This window comes from Misgurnus anguillicaudatus, chromosome 3 (genome assembly GCF_027580225.2).
Source record: "Misgurnus anguillicaudatus chromosome 3, ASM2758022v2, whole genome shotgun sequence".
NCBI lineage: Eukaryota > Metazoa > Chordata > Actinopteri > Cypriniformes > Cobitidae > Misgurnus > Misgurnus anguillicaudatus.
The window spans coordinates 11,056,024-11,076,521 of record NC_073339.2 but is presented as its reverse complement, the minus strand read 5'-3'; the positions used below and the strand labels follow the sequence as shown (position 1 = coordinate 11,076,521).

The window sequence follows — 20,498 nt, the reverse complement described above, 5'->3', positions numbered from 1 at the left end:
CCTTGGGTGGTCTTAAAATATCACAATGCATGTTGTATAATACTATCTAGTCTTTCTTAAAGCTGTAACATAAAAAAATCTGCGGTGAAAATTCCTCGGAACATCACTGAAATCGCCTTCGGTGGAAAGATCTTTGATATTAAAATACCGTGATGCACATTTCGCGGGCCAGCGCTCTGATTGTGTAACTAAAAGGCACGACCACTGCAGCACAAACGCCTGCGTTGTTTGCAACCCATGTATGTACAGCATCCAGAACCGAGCGCCGCGTCCACATGTCATCTTTGGGTCACCGAGCACCAACACGCTCTCCGCACACACGCATGCCATGGCCCACGCAGTGCAGTCTAGGCCCGAGGCCTGAGATGTGGAGGTGGAGAAAGTGAGAGATAATGAGGAAGAAAGAGACACTGAGAAAAACAATACTGGTTCTGGATAAAATTGCACAATATGGTAATAAAATTACTAAATGCTCAAAACTTGCAGCATGCTTTTTTACTTTGTTTCATATACAGGAGCACTAGACACAACAAACAGTGTCATGATCGCCAAGAGCTGCCTACATGACAAGCAATGCAGTACTGTTCTTTGCAAACAACTTTAGTGAAAATCATATCAAATCGTATTACAACCAGCTGTGATTTGATTTAGGTCATGGGTTTGATTCCCAAAGAGCACCTTGTTATGCATAATAGGTCACATTGTACAGAAAGAATTGCCAAATGCATAAATGTACATAAACACTATACGACAAAGAGTTTCTGTGTTTGGTGTGCTGTTCTTTATCTTCGACAAACATTCTTTGAGAAACAACCAGTTCCAGTACTTTTCGTAGAAAGCCAGCTACTCTGAGGGAAGAACAGACGGAAAATATCTGTTTCTGCAACTGTTTTGCTTTGGACTCCATCTGTGACGTGATGGGGAAACCCCAACAGGGAGTCTCTCCAGGGGTCCGAACGCCTCACTGATCATGCAGGGCTTATAAAGCTCTGAAACGCATTAAAACACGAATAATTCCTCCAGTGAAACGCACAGAGAATCCCTTTCAACTCTAGAGAGAAACTTGGCAGAAAAGTCTCAACAACAGGCACGGTCCAAATCTGGTCTTACTTAGCAATGAAAATACACATCCAGCACAATCCTTTTTTTGTATTAAGTACTGCGTTTTCTGGTTATGAACTAGAATTTTACCATACTAGTGTATCTGTAGTATGGTACTTTTATAATTCTATTATCTATAGAACGGTACTTCTATCATTCTATAATATACCACTTTTATAAACTTTAGTATGATACTTTTTGTAATTATATAATCTATAGTACATACATAATCTATAGTATGGTACTACTATACTTCTATAATCAATAGTATGGTACTTCTATAATCTATACTATGGTACTATATACTTCTATGATCTACGGTATGGTACCTCTATAATCTATAGTATGGTACTACTACACAGCAAAAAGTCCAGTGTTAAATTAACTCTCTCCAAGTTGATTTCAACACTTTTAAGAGTATATACTCTGATATGCTCCACACATATCAGAGTTAAATAAACACTTTTAATAAAATTTTTACCACTAGGCCAGAGTTTCTTTGACTCACAAAAGTGGTAAAGGGGTCATATTATGAGATTTTTTTAAGGTGTAAAAACGTCTCTGGTGTCCCCAGAGTGTATATGTGAAGTTTAAGCTCAAAATATCATATAGATTATTTATTATAGCATGTTTAAATTGCCACTTTGTACACAGCAAAATCATTAGTGTTAAATGTACACTGCTGGTGTTTATATAAGTACCACCAGACCTGGTGATACCCATATACACACCAGCCGTGTACAATCTAATGTATGGTACTTCTATACGTCAATAATCTATAGTTTTGTACATCCTATACTTCTATAATCTATAGTATGGTACCTTTTATACTCCTATAATCTACAGTATGGTACTTTCTATACTATTATAATCTATAGTATGGTACCTTCTATACTCCTGTAATCTATAGTATGGTACCTTCTATAGTCCTATAATCTATAGTATGGTACCTTCTATACTCCTATAATCTACAAATATGGTACTTTCTATACTCCTATAATCTATAGTTTTGTACCTTCTATACTCCTGTTATCTATAGTATGGTACCCTCTATACTCCTATAATCTATAGTTTTGTACCTTTTATACTCCTAAAATCTACAGTATGCTCCCTTCTATGCTCCAATAATCTATAGTATGGTACCTTCTATACTCCTATAATCTACAGTATGGTACCTTCTATACTCATATAATCTATAGTATGGTACATTCTATACTCATATAATATATAGTATGGTACCTTCTAAACTCATATGATCTATAGTTTTGTACCTTATATACTCCAATAATCTATAGTATGGTACCTTCTATACTCCTATAATTTATAGTTTTGTACCTTTTATACTCCTATAACCTACAATATGGTCCTTTCTATACTCCTATAATCTATAGTTTTGTACCTTTTATACTCCTATAATCTACAGTATGGTACCTTATATACTCCTATAATCTGTAGTATGGTACCTTCTATACTCCTATCTATATTATGGTACCTTCTATACTCCAATAATCTATAGTTTTGTACCTTCTATACTTCTATAATCTATGGTTTTGTGCCTTCTATACATCTATAATATTAAGTATGGCACCTTCTATGCTTCTATAATCTATAGTTTTGTACCTTCTACACTTCTATAGTATGGTACTTTCTATAGTCCTATAATCTATAGTATGGTACCTTCTATAGTCCTACAATCTATAGTACGGTACCATACTCTTACAATCTATAGTATGGTACCTTATATACTCCTATAATCTATAGTATGGTACCTTATATACTCCTATAATCTATAGTATGGTACCTTATATGCTCCTATAATCTATAATATGGTACCTTCTATAGTCCCATAATCTATAGTATGGTACCTTCTATAGTCCTACAATCTATAGTATGGTACCATACTCTTACAATCTATAGTATGGTACCTAATAATCCTATAATCTATAGTATGGTACCTTATATACTCCTATAATCTGTAGTATGGTACCTTCTATACTCCTATAGTCTATATTATGGTACCTTCTATACTCCAATAATCTATAGTTTTGTACCTTCTATACTCCTATAATCTATAGTTTTGTGCCTTCTATACATCTATAATATTTAGTATGGCACATTCTATACTCCTGTTATCTATAATATGGTGCCTTTTATAATCTATAGTATGATACTTTAATACAGTGGTCACCAATCCTGGTCCTGGAGGGACGGTATCTCTGCAGAGTTTAGCTCCAACCCTAATCAAACACACCTGAAGCACCTTAATTAGCTGCTTCAGGTGTGTTTTAGTAGGGTTGGAGCTAAACTCTGCAGAAACACCGGCCCTCCACTGCTAATCTAAAGTATGGCACATTGTTTAATCTATAGTCAGATGCTTATATACCTGTATAATCTATAGTCTGTTACTTCTATATCTCTTTAATCTATATTCTGATACTTCTATACTTCTATAAATTATAATCTGGTACTTCTATAATTCTATAATCTGTAGTCTGGTCCTTATATACTTTATAGTCTGGTATTTTTATGCTTTTATAATCTGTAGTCTGGTACTTCTATAATTCTATAATCTATAGTCTGGTACTTCTATACCTCTATAATCTATAATATAATATTATGTACCTTTATAATCTATAGTATGTTTATTCTATACTACTCTATACTATTCTAGTACTATTCTATACTGCTGTAAATACTGCAGGACATAGCATATACATTTTAGAATAACTGCATGACTTGTTGCATTCAGCTAAATCTTCTTGCTTTCAATTTAAACGACAATTCACGTAATAAATAGTTTGAACAGTCTTTCATTTGTGTGTTTAGAGGGCAAAGAGTTTATACAGAAAATTGAGGTGCATCATTCGTTTTAAGTGGTAATCGATTTCATCTCATACATTAAGTCATGTGTCAATTGTGAAAGATTTACGGTCGTGTTATTAAGATTTTCCATGCACCAGTTTTTTCAAACAGTAGCCCAAAGAATTTAGATACAGACTTCACATTCTTCCAATTAATTTGTATATGGTTCGGTTTGGTGGTCGTTGTGTTCTGCTGGTAAACATTCCTTTATAAAGGGCCCTTCTGTACAAACATACAAAGCAAGTTTTTGACTTTTAAAAGAGCTTATTCCAGCCAGGAGGTCAGATTAGTGCTGTTTTAAAGGCTCTTTAATCATACTGTCATGTTCCTCTGTTGAGCCAGTTCCCACTTATTGCTCATAGGGCTGAGTTCACAAATATAAACCCATATATCATCCGTCTGGACCCAAGCTCAAAGCAACGAAGAACAGTGATGGTTCTGTCTCAGTGTGGCTAATTATAGATTTCAAACATAAAGTCAAAGGTCTGGCATCGAACTATGGATCGAGATGTCTTCAGCTTCCTGGCTTACAGATAGCTTTGGATTATGTGCAGTTGCCATCTGTTTTACGCTTTCACTGTAGCAAAGCTTAAAATGTAAAGCTAGCGTTTAGCATGTTATATTCAGCTATCCAGCTGTTTCGAATTTTAAACAGTCGACATGCGTGTGTATAGTTTTTGTTTGATTAATCTTCTCATGCTGAAGGTGCAATAGCTACTATTGTAAAGTTTTCACAATCGTGGTGGTGTTCTTAAAAGACTCAGGGAGTAACAAAGCATTTAGCTTATACATTTTATGCATACGTGCATTCTGGGACTTGAAACCATGACCTTGGTGTTGCATGAGAGGGAGAAATATTGAAGAAAAACAGAAAGGTATTGGAGAAAAACATTTAATCAGATGACTGATCCTAATCTGAAAATAAAACGAGGCTCTTTTTTAACATGTGTTTGTGTTTTTAAACAGCACTTTAACCGCAGATCTTTTATCGCCGTAGCTGTGAAATTCATGCCGATTTTTTATCTGATTCTGTGATTTCGTGCAGTTACAATGAGATTTGTGGAGGTATGTGACTGCTGTGTGGACCTTGTGCATGTTTAATCATGTATTTTACATTTGTGGTTATTAAATACTTATATTTATTTGTCTTATTTGTTTATTCTTAATTTATTCATCTCAAGCTAGTGATGTTCAGAATGCTTTTTTACAAATGCATATCACACATATGTTTAAAATTAGATGTATCAGCAATAGGGGGGCCATTCGTGCCAGTTCCGCCGGACACGTCCCGAACATATTTTTTGGTTCGTTCTCAGGAAGTCGTGTTGGTCGACCACATACGTCATCAAGGTTTAATATTTCGAGTTTAATTTCAGAAAAGCAACCCGTTACATTTTAAGGTAAGAATGAAACTACAATGATTGTATGTCTTTAAAGAAATATCGTCGCTGCCCAATGAAACTCACCTATGTCCAAAATGGTTATTTTTCAGGAAGTGAAAAAAACATTGTATTTCAAAAGCAGTTGAATGTAGCGTTGTCATACTTGGTACGGCATCTTTACATGTAACCATATTCTTGCCAGTGTAATGATATAATCCAAATTTGACCAAAATTTAGTTTAAATGGAGATACGTGCATATTTTACAGTAACGGTGGTCGATACGCGTTCTTCCGATCATTAATTAGAATGGCCAAGTCGGGTTTCATATTGACAGATGAATACGCTCAGTTTATTAAATAGCCTACCTCTTGGTTTATTAAATACGCTTAGTTTATTTAATATTAGTTATACATTTATTAACTGTCTCTTGCAAACTATGAAGGGACAATGAATCAATACACTGACTGGCTGGCGTCAGGGGGGAAACGTTTACCTCGATGAAGGAAAGTCAGTAGGTACGTTTACATGCAACCAAATAATCCGTTTGTAATCATATTGATGGCTCGATTGTATTGAAATCCTTCACGTAAACACCTTAATCAATACGATTGAGGACGATCGGATGCAAATTTGGATCGTATTGAAGGGGGTGGTGTACTCCGATCTGTGATCCGATCTGCAGGGGAAAAGTACGCATGTAAACGCGTGAATCGTCTCACCAGGCTGTGTTTATTCGGCTATCCAGTCCTGAGCTTCGATGAAACTTCACGAGACCGGAAAATCAGATGACATGATTTCACAACTTTTCATTGGCCATTTAGATATGTGAAGCATACCGTATACGGAAATGAACCTGGACATTCAATCCGTTGAAAAATCTCAAAATCGGCAAAATGGACATACGTGGTTTTCATCGGACAGCAACAATATCTTAATTTTCTGATGTATTTTAACTAAAATGTGAGAACCTCGATGACGTATGCAGTCGAGCAACGCGACTTCCGGAGAACGCACCTGAAAACATGTTCGGGACGTGTCCGGCGGAACTGGCATGAATGGCCACCCTAATCATCAATGAGATTATATTAGGACTTATCACATGACTCTTTGGAATGCTTGATTCTGATTGGCCAGTCGCGACATTTGCAAGTTTGTTATTCCCAGATAACAACCGCTCAAAACTAATAACACACGGTAACCCGGATGCTGCAAATCATTTTGACAGGTACTGTTTAATATCACACAAAAATTTTAAATAATTATGTATTTTAATAACATATATGACATCATATTTACAAATGATTCAACCAAATAGTGAAGTCAAAGGGGAGCATAACTAAATGTAACTAAATCTAAAATTATTTTGATCCGAACTAAACAAAACTGTAAACGTGAACCAGGACACTACACTGGTAAGTTTATAAGACTGTGTCATGGTTATTTTATATAACCTGGTAAAAAAGGAATTTTTGAATCATGTACTGTGTACACCTTATGACTATGAGGAAGCAAATAAAATTGGGAAGTTGTTATTCTTTTGCTTTCATATATGGTTTAAAACATGGGAAACAAATTCAACATTCTGGCCGAGACTGCTGAGACAAAGAAAGTAAATACAAGACAATGAATGTAAATACAATACAATTTTAGCTGAGCAGCAGAAGTTACAGTTCTGCTTTTATATGAAAAATGTACATTATTATGTACATCTGTAACTGATGACCTGGCACATGAGTTTGCCTTTTACGCCATCAGAGATAGGTTTAAGATAAAACATCTTAAATAAAGCTTGGCATATCAGTACATTTCATTTTGAGGCAGAATTATCTGTCAACAAATAAATCAAACATTTAATGTGCCTTTTTATAATTCACAAACAAATATGTTGCTCTTAAAAAAAGCAAAACCATTACTGTCACAAGATTTATGCCCCAAACTGACTGCCACGTCTCTATTAAAGAAAAAACATTTAGTCAGATGACTGATCCTAATCTAAAAAATAAAACAAGGCTCTTTTAACACATGTTTGTGTTTTTTATGCATAGTACTGTGACTTCACAGCTTATCTGTGTAATTCATTATGATTTTTGAACTGATTCTGTGATTTTGTGCAGTTAAACTAAGATTTATGGTTTACATGTACACTGTAAAAAATACAGCATTAAGTTTAAACAGCTTATTTATGCAAGTCAATTCAACCTTCTTTTTTAAGTGTTGCTTGTGATAAATTGACATAAATTAGAAAAACAAATTAAAATTGTTTAACTAAAGTTAAAGTAACAAAAAATATACATGTATATGTTGAAATTATTTTGATATATGATTTTTTACAATGTACTTGTTATTCAGGTTATTTATTGAGGTTTATTTGCATTTTTTCTTTTAATAAGTAGATTAGAGGCATCTTTTAGCTATGCTAAGTGATTTTCTCAAATGCTTTTGGCAAACATGTGACCCTGTCTGTGAAATCCAGGTTAAAGTCTCATAATCTATAGTTTAAATCAATGACTCATTCAGTAATTGATTTTACATTGATTTCAATCTTGGACATGACCTTACTCCAGCAGTATTAAATATATAAAGGTTATATTTTCCCAGAATGTTTAAAAAAAATTGCTTGGTTTTCACAGGGTCACATACTGTATACTGTAAAAAGTTGGATCAACTTAAAAAAAATACTTCAATTGGTAACACCTAAAATAATCAGAATGGTTCTTCATTCTGATTGGTTGAAATGCGTTCTAAGCCGTGATAAAATACTGCGGTAAACCCACGGTTCAGACCGCATCACAAGTATCACTGCGCCACTGTTGCTGCATACTGATTTATGAAAATAAACACCACAGTCTTTAATCATATTTTTAATTTTCCTACATTTGCACATTGCCCCATGACCCAGGTCCAAGCCTGCCCCATGACCCAGGTCCAAGCCTGCCCCATGACCCAGGTCCTAGCCTGCCCCATGACCCAGGTCCTAGCCTGCCCCATGACCCAGGTCCTAGCCTGCCCCATGACCCAGGTCCTAGCCTGCCCCATGACCCAGGTCCTAGCCTGCCCCATGACCCAGGTCCTAGCCTGCCCCATGACCCAGGCCCGCATCTGCCCCATGACCCAGGCCCGCATCTGCCTCATGACCCAGGCCCGCATCTGCCTCATGACCCAGGCCCGCATCTGCCTCATGACCCAGGCCCGCATCTGCCTCATGACCCAGGCCCGCATCTGCCCCATGTTCCTGGACCATCCTGGCCATATGACCCAGGACCTCTCCTGAACTGCCCTGCCTTCGCCAAGAGGTCCTGGCCCGCCCGCCCACCCTCTATTGGACTGTATGTTTTGTTTGTTGGGCTCCGGGAGTCGCCCTTTAGAGGGGGGGTTCTGTAATGGTTTTGTTCTGTATTCTGTGTAATTTTGTTATTTGTACTTGTATTTTGTTATCCTGCTCTGTTCTGACTTTTATTTTGAAATCATCATGCCATGTCACGTTTCACACTTCCTGTCTGTTTTGTATATAAGTCACTTCCTGTACACCAGTTCCTGGCTGATTATTACATCGCCAACACCCTGTCTGTATCTGCCTGTTACCTGTATCTGTTACCTGTTTATCTGTATCTGTTCCTGTTTTTTGACCTGTGCCTGTTATCTGGATTTTGCCTGTACTGCCGCCTGCCCTGACACATTGCCTGTATTTGGATTCTGATTTTGGATTAACCCTTTGGATTTGTTTGCTGGCCCCTTTTGGGATTTTACTCAATAAAACACCTTTTGCATATGGATTCATCTTCTCATCGCTTTCTTTAAAGCAGCCCCTTACAGCCAGCTATTTTTTCAGCTAAGCGCCAGCTTTCTCTACCTGAGCGCCAGCTTTCTACAGCTGAGCGCTTTGGTAGCTTTGATACTTGAGCTGTGAGGTGGTTGGTTGTTGTGATATTTATCCCGCCCCTCCTCCACTGTGATTAGACTAGCGTGTGAGAACTGACATTGATGAGCGGAGCTTTTCACCCAAAGTTGAAATTTTTTTAACTTTCGGCCCTTAGCGCAGAGAAACAGCAGAGAGACGATTTTCAGTACAAAAAGCGCCAGCTGCTGGCTTTTTTGAAAAACACAGCGTTTCCAAACAATTTAAATCATACGGCGGCGTAAAAGCTTTGGTGTGCACGGCCCCTAAGACTCATCCAGCGCACACATGCCTGTGCAGCGCCAAAGTGTACTTCTTCCATTTCAGGGAAATCTTATTAAAGTGAGATAGGAGAAAATATTTGAACACACATCACTTTTAAGTCCTAGTCAAATATTGCCTGTGAAAAATGAAATTAATGTGTCAAATTGGCCCATTTGAGATGGTTCACAGATTGTGTTCCGATTTCTTCTCTTAACCTCCACAAAATGTTTTCCAGCGTTGTGGAAAATTGATGTCTGCAACGGTATGCAATCACTAAATGTAATTTCCCTAATGAGAACGCCCTAAAACAAGGGTCAAGTTTTGATTACTTGAAATTCTTCCTGTCTGATGGAGCAGGCTGGACGAGGGCGCATTGAACAGAGGCAAAATCAGGTTAGCCATGTGTATTGCACAATCCCGACTTTAGAGGAAATGTTCCCATTGGTGACCTTGATCTCCACAGTCAGTTCTGCTGATTTATAGTCCGGGGCTGCCAATTAATCTCTTTGGATGGAAAACATCTCACTTTTAACTGAGAACTTTATTCGGTGATACCAGACTTGTTAGTTTAGGACAATGTACACAAAAAGAAGGGAAAACTAGCATTTTGCTTTAATATCAAAGACTTTGGCATATATCTGGCTGTATTTGTGCTATGGAGATCCATTTTGTTCCTCAAATGGCCGGCCATTTCTACAAACCACAATAGCATAGGGACTTAAAGTTAGGCTTGTTTGAGTTTGGTCAGTTATCTGTGTCCAATTTCGTCCCATCTCCTATATGGTGCACTATATAGTGTGTCTGCCATCATTTTCTCCTCTCTCTCTCTCTCTCTCTCTCTCTCTCTCTCTTTCTGTTCTTTCTTTCTTTCTTTTATTATAGTAAACATTACAGTTCGATCTCCACACTGCAAGAGTTCACTTTACATAACATGCAATGCACCTTTAAAACAACAAAAGCCTTTGAGCCATTAACAGCTCTCTGACCTTTTTAATTTGGCCGAGGCAAATCACCCAGCTGTCAGAAATGAGCCGTGAGCCATTATTCACTCAGTTCACTGCAGAATGCCGCGATGTTTTTTTTTTTTTAAATCTTGCCATGTTGAAAGCGACTTCAAATGTACCGGAACTAAACCGTTGTCCCAAAGGGAAAACTTTATCAAGCTGTGAATGTGTTTACATTTACAGTGGTCTGTATCTGTATGTGTGTACTCCATGCAAACGGGTTTGGATAATCGTTCAGACAGCCTCCTTCTGAATGTCTGAATAAATTTGATGATCGACGTACGCAACATGCTATGCATTGATTTTGTGCGCTTGACCGGAGCTATAGGTCATTTTTTCCAGTATGGCATGTTTTCTGGATGAAAACAGATGAAGGGATTTAGCATATAATGTAATAAATAAATGAACCATATGTGTGTTAATAGGTTTGAACTAGTGTTGTAGTCAAGACCACATAAACCGAGACCAAGTCATGACCAAGACCAAGACAGGCCGAGACCGAGACAAGACCAAGACCAAGACAGGCCGTGACCAAGTCAAGACCAAGACCATTGCAAGTCATTGCATTAAAACACTTATGATAAAATGTGGAATATGCATATGATTAGGCACTTCTTGTCTGTGTGTGTGCGTGTGTGTGTGTGCCATCAGAGAAGTTTTAAGAAAATTAATGATAAAAAAAATAAATTTGTGATGTGCACAGCAAAAAATGATTTTCAAGAAAAAATGTTCTTAGTATTTTTTCTTGTTTTCAGTAAAAATATCTAAAAATTCTTAAATTAAGGTGCTTTTTCTTGATAAGCAAAACTACCCAAGAAAATAAGTCTAGTTTTTAGACCAAAAATATCAAGTGATTTTGTGCATAAAACAAGCAAAAAAAAAAAAAAAAAATTCTGCCAATGGGGTAAGAAAAAAATCTTGAACCTTTTTCTTAAACACTAAATTCAAGAAAAATTCAAGAACAATTTGCTTACCCCATTGGCAGATTTTTTTGCTTGTTTTATGCACAAAATCACTTAAATTTGATATGTTTGCTCAAAAAACTAGACTTATTTTCTTGGGTTGTTTTGTTCATCGAGAAAAAGCATCTTTATTTAAGAATTTTAAGATATTTTTACTGAAAACAAGACAAAAATACTAAGAATCAGTGTGCCATCAGTTGTGGTCTTGACCGGTCTTAAAAAAAAAATTCTGAGTCCTCTTTGTCTGAGACCGAGACGAGACCGAGTAAAAATGCAATCGATTCCAAGACGAGACCAAGACCTTTAAAAAGTGGTCTTGAGATCGGTCTTACTACAACACTAGTTTGAACTATAGACTGTAAAAATATATGGACGTAGTGTCCGTGACGTCACTCATAGGTTTGTAAAAAGGTTTTTTAAAGCCAATTGTTTATGGGGCCTGCCGTCGCGTCACCACGCATCACTTGCGGATAACTGAAAATGGGTAAAGAGGCGAGACGTGGGTGAAGCTGAAGTGGGTGGTTGCTGAAACCACACCCACCTAGCTCGACAGCAGTGACAGCAGTGACAGTTCACCTGTCACTCAAGTGGCACACCCTTAATTATGCATATAACATCCATACTGTAGGTTCACACCAGACACGAGTTCAGCGATTTGTGCGAATAGATTACATACAAAGTCAATGCAAAGATGCGATCAGGCACGTCCTCGCCTGGGGCGATGCGAATGACGTGATATGGGTGGAGCGTTTGCCCACAAGTAATCTAGAGCGAGTAACGCGATGCCCTGCGTTTGCTGTGTACATAACATTACAGTTGTCATGAAGGGGAAAATTAGCTATATAGACCAAAAACACTTTTTGTACCATGCTGTAATAAAGCAATAAGCCTCAAGAAGCAGTTGGTTACCAGTGCATTTTATAACAGATGTTGGACGCCTATCAACATCCCTTGTAACACCACTGCTTCACGGGGCTTATTGCGTTTATAAAACGGTTACTTCATATGCATAGCAGAATTTCATAAAATGAAACACGTTGCCTTATTGTACAACAATAAGTTGTAATTATATTAGTACAAATATTACTCTTCCGCCAAACAAAGTAGTTCCTCAGAATCAAGTGTGGCTGAAACAGCGCAGTTCTCAAGCAACACAGACGGAGCAAAGACACAATGAAAATATGATTTAAGACTGTGGTGTTTATTTTTATAAATCAACATTCATCTAAAATATACATTAACATTTATATCGTGCAACTGTTGAAGTGATGATCAAATATGTTTGGAAGCATGCTTAACTCTTTCCCCATCAGCGTGTTTTTTTTTTAAGTTGCCACCCAGTTTTAGTTTAATGCCCTACAGAAAAACGATCTTCTTTAATTAAACATAAAATATCAAATGAAAGAACAGACCCTCTACTTAAAAAAAACATTTTGACCTCATTATTATTTATAAGATAGCGTGTTCTTATCCAATGCAGAGACGTTTCGCTTTTGTGTATGCGCGCTTGCGCGTGCATGTGCTCCATGCGGCCATGTCAGCCGGGGAGGGGCGTCTGGGGCTCATGGATACGGTTCTGTATAGTAAAGTAAACGTGACTGCGCCATTTATGCACACTCTGTAAATACATTGGATGATTATTTCTGTAATACTGGTATTCTTAGTAAATCTTAGCTTTATCAGTTGCCCCGCCCACTCATCGCCATTCTTCTCACAGTGTCCACGCCATTTAAGTAGCATTTTTCAAAATGATAGTAAAGTAGACTGAAGCTGAAACCGCAGGGTTTCATGACGCTTTAAGTCAATGCAAAGACACGAATAGGCATTCTGCTGCGTGGTAAGCGCGAATGGCGCGTTCCACGAGAATTTAGTTGAAGAATCTAGCGGATTTTCGCACAGTAAACATGTTTATCTTCGGTAAAGGCATTTTAACATATAGGATTGACTCCGTTTTGGAGTCGATAAATTTCCAGCTTAGGTCACTTCCGTGTTGTCTTCACGACAGATATCGAAAGGTTTAGTGCACACTCACTAGTTTAAATCACAAAACATTAGCATACATAAAGAAGAAGATATGATCATGGATCACAGATGCATAAACAATGACACATTTCCATGCACATCTCACACACACATCTACAGTATATTTCTGGGCTGGTTACTGTCTCACACATCCCCTCCCTCTGTAAAATCCATGAATCACCCCACAGCTCACTGTTGTGCGTTTCAGCAGATTTATACTTCATATGCAGAACTAAATTTTTTGTCAATTTACATCAATTCTATATTCAGTTCAACGAGTCATTCGTCTTTCCTGGTGTGACCAGGGTCACTTGCTGAAGCAATAAATGTGTTGTAAATGTCTCATATGTGTCTTGTTTATGATGCAAATGCACATCTCTCTTTCAGAGAAAATCAGATTTAGGGTAAACCTGACAGTAATTTCCGATCTTGACAACTTGTCTCAAACTACTACCCTACAGCGAATCATAAAGAAGCATGTCTATGAATCAAATGCTCACCCCGTCCTTTCATCCTGTAATACTAAGGGATGATCGCCATGGTAACGGTTTACATGCTATGCCCTGTTGTCAAGGAGATCCCGTCATAGAGGATAATGGGTTCCTCTGTACCCTCCGCCTCTTGTTCCCAACACGAGAGTACATGCTTGCAAACACTTAATCATGCTATTTGTAGGCAAATGGCTGTCCTGTTTCCTTTAGGAGTGTAATGATTTTCATATTTACTACAAAGGCTGATAAAAAGCACTTTAATTCACCTTTAGTGTAGCTTGTGTGCAAATAGCGGATGATGTGTTGCCTGCCTCCAACCTTTGAATAAAGATAATTGCACTTTATTATTCATTTTCCCTTTTATCTTCTGCTTTCCTGTAATGATTGAGAAAAGTCAATACTAAATAGAAAAAAATCTGCTTTATATGTTTTGCAAAGCGGTAAATGTGCAAATAATTTGTTTTCAGCTTGATTATTGTTAGTGGCTTTTCTGTGCCCGCTGTGCCTTGTCAATGGCACAGACAATTAAAGCCCCCTTTCGCACATCTTTATTTGGATAGCCTATAATGACTTTTTGCTAATAGGGGGCATAATGTTCATAATCGGATGCTGGGTTATTCATGAATCAGGGGAGCTTTGGAACAGAGAGAAAATCTCAAAATCTGGACCTCCTAGCACCGCTCAAGTTCAAGGGCTGGGAAAGTGCTGGCCTAAATAAAATAAATAATGTGTTTGAAGGATGTCTGTTAACGCAAGTGAGACCATTAAACAGTTCACCTGATGAACTGGACCTAAAGAGCTTTTGGAACAGACAGAGGAAATACAGGTTATTGGTTTCATTAGTGATAATGTATCTCTTGGAACACACTGTACAGTACTTTACAGTGATCATAAGGACGGCATGTATTTACATAAGTAAATTCTGAGTAATGCTAATGTACAACATGTCCAGAATGTTTAATTATTTTGCTTGGGTGCTTGTAATTAGGTGTTGTAATTGTTATGACTGTAGTAATTAATTCATTATAGTGCGCTATGTGTAACACTGGCACTGTACGGTTGTTTTACAACTACCAGTTTCATCATGGGGTAATACTTAAAAGTAAGATTGTTTATGTAAGGTAATGTGTAATTGCTCAGCTTTAGTTTGTAATGCATGAATCAATGTTAACATAAACACGTTTTGATGTAAATATTTATGTGTAGAAAACAACAAGCCAAGATCATTTAACTGTATAAAAGCACTACATTATTAGTTAGTGTTAAAGGTGCAGTGTGTTATTTTTAGAAGCATCTCTTAAAGGAAATGGAAAATAATATACAAAACTATATTATCAGTGGTGTATAAAGACCTTTTATAATGAACCGTTATGTTTTTATAAACTTAGAATGAGACGTTTTTATCTACATACACCGAGGGTCCCCTTATATGGAGGTCGTCATTTTGTGCGACCATGTTTCTACAGAAGCCCTTAACGGACAAACTTTTTTACTAAGTTGTCTCCGACGATGAAATGTTTGTCCGTAGTGGCTATCGTAGTTTTTTAATGCGTTTTAAAGGTGCAGTGTGTAAATTTTAGCGGCATCTAGTGGTGAGGTTGCGAATTGCAACATACGGCTCAGTCCACTGCTCACCTCTTGCTTTTGAAACACGTAAGAGAAGCTACGGTAGCCGCCACCGGACAAACATGTCATCGTTGGAGACAACTTAGTAAAAAAGTTTGTCCATTAAGGGCCTCTGTAGAAACATGGCTGCACAAAATGGAGGCTTCCATGTAAGGGGACCCTCGGTGTATGTAGATAAAAACGTCTCATTCTAAGGCAATAAACACATAACGATTCATTATGAAACGTCTTTATACACCCCTGTTAATTTAGTTTTGTATATTATTTTGCATTTCTGTCAAGAGATCCTTCTAAAAATTACACACTGCACCTTTAAAAGCAAGGGTTGGGCAGTGGGCTGAGCCGCTGGTTGCAATTTGCAACTTCACCACTAGATGCCGCTAAAATTTAAAATTTAACAACTTCATTTTGTAAGGCATAATGTATAGGGTGATACAAGATAAGCAACCAAGCTTGTTTATATGTTGGAGAATTTACTTGAATTGCGTTTCAGACAACTCAGATTTCTGATATTTCCCACCTAAAAACACACACGTCTGGAACAGCAAACGAAGTCGGTTGATCAACCCTAGCCTCAGATGGCTGACAACTGATGTATACAGCACACTTAAAGGTGTAATGCGTTTTTAGCGGCATCTAGTGGTGAGACTGCGAATTGCAACTAACATCACTTTCGAAACGCAAAGAGAAGCTATGGTAGTTGCCACAGGACAAACATGTCGTCGTCTGAGACAACGTAGAGATAAGAACAGTTTGTCTGTTTAAGGCTTCTGTAGAAACATGACGGCGACTTCCATGTAAGGAGACTCGTTGTGTACAGTATATAGATAAAATATTGTGTACAGTATATAGAGAAAAATATTTATTCTAAGGTAATAAAAACAATACAGTTCATTATGTAAGGTCTTTATAGACGGTTTTACAATATAAACAAACGGCTATTTCCACATAGAATCAATAACAACAGAATCATTTTACAGTAGTTTACTTCTGATAACAAGAGAAATAAACGTCACATAAATTACCTTCGCTTATACAGTATATCATATCTGACGCGTATCAACTATTACACCGAGCTAACGTTACTGTGTAAAATGAATGTATGTTGGCTGCCAAACCTCTCTGCACAGTTGTGATTGTGCTCATCATCTCTATTCGTCTTTAGCATATAATTTTTTTTATTTTCGACAAGGTATTTGTTTCAGTGATCAGTTAAGCTAGGCAGACCGATAAATAAATACAGAACGGAAGTTTACTTCGGTTCAGGCGGGTAACAGCGACAACTCACATAAGTCCGATAAAACCGTCTATACACCACTGATAATATAGTAATGTATATTATATTGCATTTCTCTCAAGAGATATTTCGAAAAGTTACACATTGCACCTTTAACTGGAAAAACTTCAGCAGATTCTAAGTCATCTTTTGATTAGTTGAATTAAACAGGATTTTCGGGACATGTGTGTGTCGGGTTCTTTAACAGTCCACCTGGAAACAACAAAGCTGTCTGATCGAAGAAGAAAGCTGACATATTTACATCAATGACAAGATGCTTGTTGTTATGCCATTGCCATTGTTGTTATGAATCTTAGAGTAAATCATTCATTGTGAGTGGATGGTTGCACACCGGTCTGTTATTTTGGAGACATATCCTCGCCTCTAAACATAACATGGCTTATTACACGACTGCAACATGATTAAATAATTTGACACCAAATTGAGATAAATGCAAATGGAAAAAATTGACATATTTTAGTCATATTTTATTTGTATCAAATACCAACCTGGCAAAACAAATTTAAAGAGACAGGGAGTGATGCTTTAAACATCTAAATAGTACCCAGGTAAGTGGTGTATACTGACCAATTAGAATAAAGTATTTCAGAGACTTGTGTAAAAACTTATAGTAAAGTTATTGTAAAGTTTTATGTGTTTACTTACGCTGGTGATGCACATTCATTTAAATGTGTGTACTAATGCAGGGTTGTACTGTATAGCCTGTCCATAATGCATAATGCACACGTTTTAGAAGTTTTGGCCTGACCGAGCGCTGTCCATCAGCACCCACCTGAACTCACCATGTGAAGCAAATACATTGCAAAAAGCTTTCTAAAAATAAATCTGCTAAACCTTATAGGATGGATAGCTAAAAAAAAAATGCCTTAGAAAATGTTCTGTGTTGAACATAAAGATGCAACGCAAAAGGTCACGGGCCCCAATCTGAAAATGCATCGAATGCACTTTAAGCACTTTGAAAAGCGTGTGCTAAAAACTGACCTTTTTGTAAGTTTTGAAGTCTTTGAAATCTGTTGTGATGTCCTCTGTGTAGTGCTGTGATACCGGACACACGGTTGCCCATGACTGCTGCTGCTGATCTCCAGATGTTGCCTTTTAAGCGTCAGACTTTATAACGCCCAGATCGTCCCTTGCTAGATTTGGTGACGCTATCGTGTCTCTGACAAGTGGGGTGTGAAACACAGTCGGAACACAGCTCGGACGTTTCTCTCTGCTCGATGAAATGTCAGAGCTACAGTAGGCTATCAAAACGCGCCCGAGGTGCAGGTGCAAGGCGCGCGCGTTTGCGCTTCGGTTAAGCGCGAATAGAAAAGCGAAATCAAAATAAATCGGATATTTAAACTAAATAGTATCAAACATGATTTGATTTGTTAACTTTTTCCCTCGGATTTGTGACTGTCATCCTGTTCTGGTCAGTTTGATGCGCTTCTCCATAAAGGGATTTGACGCATCCGTTGCGCCTGTCTCCATTTAATCTAATGATCAAGACAGTGACATCATAATAGTTATATAATCCAATAATCTGTACAATTAGAGTAGTACTGTATACCTACAAAAATTTAGTAATGTTTTTACTAACCAAATCTTTCGTCTCATTTACTTGGTAAAACTATGGTAATACAATTAAAACATGGTTAACACTTGTACTGTAATAAAACCAAGCTTAATTTTTAGAAGGGAGGTTTTATGAACGATATCAGTCAATGAAAGCGGACAAAAAAAGTATACGTCACAAAACACTACTAAATGTGAAAGATTTGACTTTTAAAGTACGAGAAGTCAATAGAAAACAAGGGCCCATGTGTCACCTTTTGGCACCCATGGTGGAACTCATTACCTCAACACGCCTTCTTCCACTCCTCTTACTGCGTCATGCAGGCCTGGCGTCATGTGACATGCGTCACTTATAGTGACGAAAAACTGTAATGATGACATAATTAGTGTTATATTATGCAATCGGCTAAATGCGTTTTACCTGAATACGTGCATCAGATTTGCAGCTTTTGTCACAGTATCTATTACAAATCTGTGGACGTGATGTGTCATTCAATAGTAAAATAAAATATACAAACAACGAAACACCAGAATTTTCAATACGTCGAGGGTTTCATTAGACGCACGCGCGTTTTCGCGTTACGTGTCTGGACAAAACTTAACTTCCGGTCTTTGTTTATATAGTGGCTAAATTTAACTCTGTAAGAAATGTTTTGGTTTCCTAAAGATGAGGGGATACGGCTATCATGGATCACTGCTATGTGAAGGGAGGTTTGGAAGCTGATCAGTTAACATTACATGTTTTACAAAGTTAGCTCAATGTAGTTTTTGATATGCTTTAGCTATCTAAAGTAATCCACTCGTTGTTTATTTTGCTTGTTATCAGAAATAAGCTCATCTAAAAAGAAGTTTACGTTTGTTCCACGAAAGCTGTTTGTTTATGTTATTGCTGAAACAGTCTATAGGCCTACCCAGCTAACAAATTTTGGGTATACGTGTTGGTAACGTTGCTTTTTTTGTTCTCGAGCTAATATTCTCTATTGGTTAGTCAGGAAACTTATCTTAACGTAAATTAAACGTTCTCATTAGGTTCCCAGAATGTTCTGCTATTAATTCTCAAAATCTCATACATATGAAAGATAGATAAATATGCATGATAAGTGCGTGATTTTAAAATAAAATATAAAGAAAAGATTACATTTATTCTTTACTGAAGTTACTTCTATTTAAACATGTATCTTTATATGGACAGAGTGTGTATTCGGGTCGTACTGATTCATGCTCACTGTGGACGTTACACTGTGTGAAGCTGCCACCTAGTGTAAAAACAACACACAAACAAATCCAGATACACGCGCTAATAAACTGTACAACCATTACATGTTGTTGGACACAGTATTCTTCCAAATCACGTGCATTTTATTTTCAGAATTGCATTGTATTTTTTAAACAGCAGGAGCTGAGAGTGTACACAGTTACAATCTCTTTCTGAGGCAAACTGGTTGAACCAACAGAGGTGCGGTTGCCAGGCAACGAAGACGCGTATCCGCAGTGACCGGAAAACAAGTGCTGAGCGTGTTGTTGAAGCAAAACATACTCATCATGTGTGTTACAGTTTATTAAATAATCAACAACGACAGGAACAACGTATAGAGAGGACAAACAAACGACCAAAATGGAGGTATGTTGATCTGAAAGTGTGGAGTGAAATAAGAAAGGACAGGAGATCAGATAACGTTACTCGAGCGGAGTGTTGTTGCTACTGATGCCTCAGAAGTTGAAAAGTAGATTTAAGTCATCAAACACTGTACATATTGCATAGTGACTGTAAAGACAACGTTTTACCAAAAGAAAAAATGTTTAGTGGTTTTCTTTTGACGTTTGCTATACAGTTTCAGTTATAGGCTATTTGACTTGCACACCATTAACATAACGTTAAGCACTGCAGTGTATAACGTTATTGTGTTGTCCCTCTTTTCACTTTTTCAACACACAGCTATTAAAATATAAAAATCATTTAAATGAGTTGGAGTTGGATGCAACACTCTTAGAAATGAAGGTACAAAGCTGTCACTAAAGTGCTACCATTTAAAAAAA

The 20,498-nt window shown here is 37.3% G+C and overlaps 2 protein-coding genes across 2 annotated transcripts in view; one reads left to right on the top strand and one right to left on the bottom strand.

Moving 5' to 3' along the window:
* The window catches only part of neurl1aa (neuralized E3 ubiquitin protein ligase 1Aa), a 94,658-nt gene extending 76,429 nt beyond the window's left edge, over nucleotides 1-18,229 (bottom strand). The window contains exon 1 of the mRNA XM_055204572.2: nucleotides 17,889-18,229. Within this exon, the coding sequence (XP_055060547.1) occupies nucleotides 17,889-17,970 (82 nt within the window). The 5' untranslated portion in view covers nucleotides 17,971-18,229. The remainder of the gene's footprint in view (nucleotides 1-17,888) is intronic.
* A 1,688-nt stretch (nucleotides 18,230-19,917) lies between these two features.
* cfap58 (cilia and flagella associated protein 58) overlaps nucleotides 19,918-20,498 on the top strand; it is a 157,512-nt gene continuing 156,931 nt past the window's right edge. The window contains exon 1 of the mRNA XM_055204571.2: nucleotides 19,918-20,082. Within this exon, the coding sequence (XP_055060546.2) occupies nucleotides 20,077-20,082 (6 nt within the window). The 5' untranslated portion in view covers nucleotides 19,918-20,076. The remainder of the gene's footprint in view (nucleotides 20,083-20,498) is intronic.